General features: G+C 43.1%; 1 protein-coding gene across 1 annotated transcript; it reads left to right on the top strand.

Annotated features, from left to right (window-relative positions):
* Positions 1-3,049: 3,049 nt before the first annotated feature.
* On the top strand, positions 3,050-3,967 carry LOC147703519 (taste receptor type 2 member 9-like). The gene has a single exon (XM_086929502.1). It carries the CDS (start codon positions 3,050-3,052, stop codon positions 3,965-3,967), a length of 918 nt encoding a protein of 305 aa, XP_086785628.1.
* The last annotated feature ends 265 nt before the right edge of the window (positions 3,968-4,232 follow it).

Raw genomic sequence — 4,232 nt, 5'->3', positions numbered from 1 at the left:
ATGGGTGACTCTGGCATGTATGATAGCTAAGCGTAATATTGCACAGCTGTGGGGCGCTGGTCAAGAGCCGCAGATGGGAAAATGGATGGAAAATTTAGACTGGTTGTTCAGAGAGAGGTCAATGTATGTGGCCAGGGGTCGTCCTGGGAAGTGGGGGGAAATTTGTAATGCGTGGAATAGATATAGAGGGGATATATGTATTCCTCCGACGGTAAATGAAGATACTCTAGTATTGGAATCTCAATGATCCCAGTGTTAATTCTGGATGTCCAATCTGATATATGGAAATGTATGAATATCTTTTGAGTTTGTATTGCTTGTCACCCGATGCATTTGTTTTATATATGTTAATAAAAAGATTTTTTTTTTAAATAAATGGTACTCAAAAGATTTATATGAACAAGAAAAAGCTTCAGAGCCATGAAAGAAATCTGGCATCAAAATACATGTCTGAAGATCTTGACGTGACTCGGCTTGAAAAAAGAATAACACAAAAACAAATCTTCAAAGCCAAATATACCTATCTAAAGGCAGAGCTATTCAAAGAGATGTGACAGTCCATCCTTTCCCCTCAAATGGCAAACACAAACATATCCAAAGAAAAGCAAGAGGAATGATTTACTGTCCTGATTCAGAAAGTGAAAAAGGGCAAATGTTCCCTCACAAACTCATCCAAAAAGCAGCACAGTCAAACCACAAACCTGAAATCTAAGATTCCTTTGACTCATTTAGAGAAGTCATCCTCGAAAAACCAATCAACAATATTGCCAAGAGTAAAACATCCTCACATTTCTCTGAACCTATATGCCAATCTCTTCACTGATAGAGATAAGCTAGTCGATTACTCCCTAATTAACACGTCAATGTCTCAAGGAATGGCTGCAGAAGGCCTAAATACAGGACATGTCGCTTCTCTGATAAACAGTACCTTAAAAGGTTTAACTAAGCAACCACTTTCAGTTTCTTTTAATAACTTCTTTTGTGCTTCTTCAGAGATTTCGCTTGATGGTCACAAAATGTATGACTTCTTCGTTTCTATGGGCTCCTGAAAACTATCCAACCCTTTTTTTGGATTATTCTATTGTGCCAAACGACCCTTTGTCTTTTTTACTGTAGCATGATTAGTACGCTTTTCAGAGTCCCCTTTTCACTTCCCTTGTCTCTGAATTATGGTTTTAATATTCCCAGGTACCTGGTTGTAACATTATCTAAAGAGTGTAAATTAAACCCACCACTTTGTAGGCGAGACATAATTGAAGCCTAAACCAGACGTTGATTCCACAGGCCGGCAGGCATAGACACAGAATGGTAAAGCAAGAAATGCCCAGGTTCTCAGGGATACTGGGTCACCCCATTGCTTTGCACACTTTCTAAAAGTGCCATTTTCAAGCACACAATTTAAAAACAAACTTTACTAAAAGATGTATTTCTAAATTCTGAGTTCAAGGAACCAAATTTGATAAAGCTCTATCTCTTCCCAGAGAAAAGTTACATTTGTAAGATGCTACAAGGCAGCTCCAATGATAACCTATGTGAGAGATAGTCCTTGCAATAGTGAAAAATGAAGTTAGCAGGATTTCACTATCAGGACATGCAAAACACGCCGGCACATGTCCTACGTTTCACCTACAGTGCACCCTGCCCAAAAGGGTACCTTGGGCCTACCTTAGGGGGGTGTTACACATAGTAAAAAGGAAGGTTTGGGCCTGGTAAGTGGGTACACTGGCCAGGTCGACATGGAGGTTTAAAACTGCACACACAGACACTTCACTGACAGGCCTGACACAGGTTTGAAGGGCTACTCATGTGGGTGGCACAATCAGTGCAGCAGGTCCACTAGTAGCATTTAATTTACAGGCCTTGGACACACCTAGTGCACTTTACTAGGGACTTACCAGTAAATCAAATATGCAAACTGTGGATAACCAATCACAACCATAACTTACACAGGGAGCACTTGCACTTTAGAACTGATCAGCAGTGGTAATGTGCCCAGAGTTCTAAAACCAGCAAAAACAAAGTCCAGCATACAGTCAAAAAATACAGAAAGCTGAAGGAAAAGAGACAGGGGAAACATCCCTAAGAATGCCAGGTCTAACAGCGCTGTATTAGAACATATGTGCTGCCCCCAGGGCAGCCGCAAACTTGTGCTGCCCTGGGGACAACACATTCAGATGTTTAAAAGCTGATCAGTCTTACACTGAGATCCCCTTGCAGGTAGTGCTGTAAGTGACTGCTCCCGTCTGCAGTGGGATGTCTGAAGAGTCCTCAGAACCCAGTTTCTCCTCCCCCGAGGGCTGCCTTTAGGAGGCGAACTGAAAGTGGGCCTTTTTTATCGCTCACATTCATTGCGCCTTTTAAAGACATGTTTGCCTCTGTGCTCACATCCGCAATACGGCGTGAGAGCAAAGCCAATGTGATTCTCTTATTTGCATGGGGCCATGTCTCTGTGCAAATGAGGGAACGCCCTCTCCTGATAGCGCTGGCACAGCATGTGCGCCACTACTATCTGTTTTGCAGAAGGGGAAGCACAAGCGTCTGTGGCCTCTTCTGTAATACCATTGTACCCCAGGGGCACGCAAAGGGCACACACCCATTGCGCCACAGCATAATGTATAATATGGGCCCAGATCTTGACCAGCAACAGGCCCTTGTCATAAGACTAATGCACTGGTGTGCTTAGAGTAATCACGTTTTCCAAGTCCTAAGCAGAGTCATGAATTAGCACCAGTGCCAGGACTATGCCATCACCTGTGCACATCAAAAATAGATTGTTGAATTTGAATATTGAAAGCTTTTTCAAACAAATTTGTGGCCTGCTGTCACGATTTGTGAGGCGCTTTTAACATTTGCATTCTTTAAAAATAAGCAGGATGGATATAAATGGAATACAGTTTCTGCATGATTCGACGCACGATTGACTCACAGCATTGAAATGAGCCCTCGGTGAACACCTGGATCTGAATTTGAGAACTTGCATTCTAGCAAGAGGAACATTACAGATAGAGTACCTAAGCAAGACCAGTTGCTGTTCCATTGACGGAAGACCATGGTGAGCCCCTGGCATGTTGTTTGTTTGGTAATCATCGCAGCTGAAACAGTGGTCGGCATTGCCATCAACACATTTATGGTGGTTGTGAATCTTCTAGACTGGAAGAATAGCAGGAGCATTAACTCTGTGGACGTCATCCTCATCATGCAGGCCTTGGTGGAAATTATATTTCAGAGTACAATATGCCTGTTTAATTTCATCATATTCCCGTACAGTGGTTTTCAGGCCCTATACAAACTTGTCCCTGCTTGGTTTTGTCTCTTAACGTTTTTAGCAGGTACCCGCTTTTGGTTCTCAACCTGTCTATCTGTTTTCTATTGCCTGAGGATTGTGGAATTCAAGCACCCCCTGCTCAGAAGACTCAAGATGAGGTTGCCAGTAGTAGTCTGGTTCCTGATGGTTGGGGGAGCGTTGATATCCCTTATGATCAATGCTCCTGCACCCTACATATTTCAAGATCACAAATGCACTCAAGACTTTAGAAGCAATATTACAGCAAACTGCAGTCCTGAGGGAGATGTAGCAGACTGGACTGGTTGCTACGTGGCCATTTCCACTATCCTAGGCTTTTGCTTCCCATTTTCCCTTGGAGTGAGCTCTTCAGCGCTGATCATCAGATCCCTCTACAAACACAAGCGAAACATGGAGCAGAACTTGTCGTGTTCCAGCAATCCTCGGCTGGAAGTTCACTTGAAGGCCACCAAAACGGTGATGTCCCAACTCTTCATCTACGTGTTCTTCTTTCTGATGATCATAATGATGCGGCAGAATATCTTTCATATGGGAATCATGGAGTTCACTATCTGCTTTATGGTGCTCCTTTTCGTTGTTACCTTGGCATCCATTTTGTTAATCATGGGGAACACCAAACTGAGGCGTTCCTCAGAACATCTTCGCTGCACCTCCAAGAACTGAGTAACTTCTGAAAACAGTAATGTAAATATTTGCAATCTGCAGCTCTCCTTGTCACGAAGGAGAAGATACATAACAGTTTAATAAACTAAAGTGATAGCGTTGTTTTCTGCTTGTTTCACTAATTCTTCAGCCTCACAATGTAACCAGAGTTTTTTTCTCTGTATTAGAAAAACTAAAATGGCTTCTCTCCCAGCGACCTCTGACCCTGTCTTCAGGTTAGGTCGCCCCCACGCCGCTGCCGCCTGCTCTCCCTGGTGTCCGCTGC

The sequence above is a fragment of the Lissotriton vulgaris genome, chromosome 7 (assembly GCF_964263255.1).
Source record: "Lissotriton vulgaris chromosome 7, aLisVul1.2, whole genome shotgun sequence".
NCBI classification, from domain to species: domain Eukaryota; kingdom Metazoa; phylum Chordata; class Amphibia; order Caudata; family Salamandridae; genus Lissotriton; species Lissotriton vulgaris.
The sequence above is the reverse complement of the archived record's forward strand: the minus strand, read 5'-3'. Positions and strand labels throughout refer to the sequence as shown.

Coding starts and splice junctions, on each gene's coding strand:
- LOC147703519 (XM_086929502.1), top strand. CDS start 3,050: ATGGTGAGCCCCTGGCATGTTGTTTGTTTGGTAATCATCGCAGCTGAA.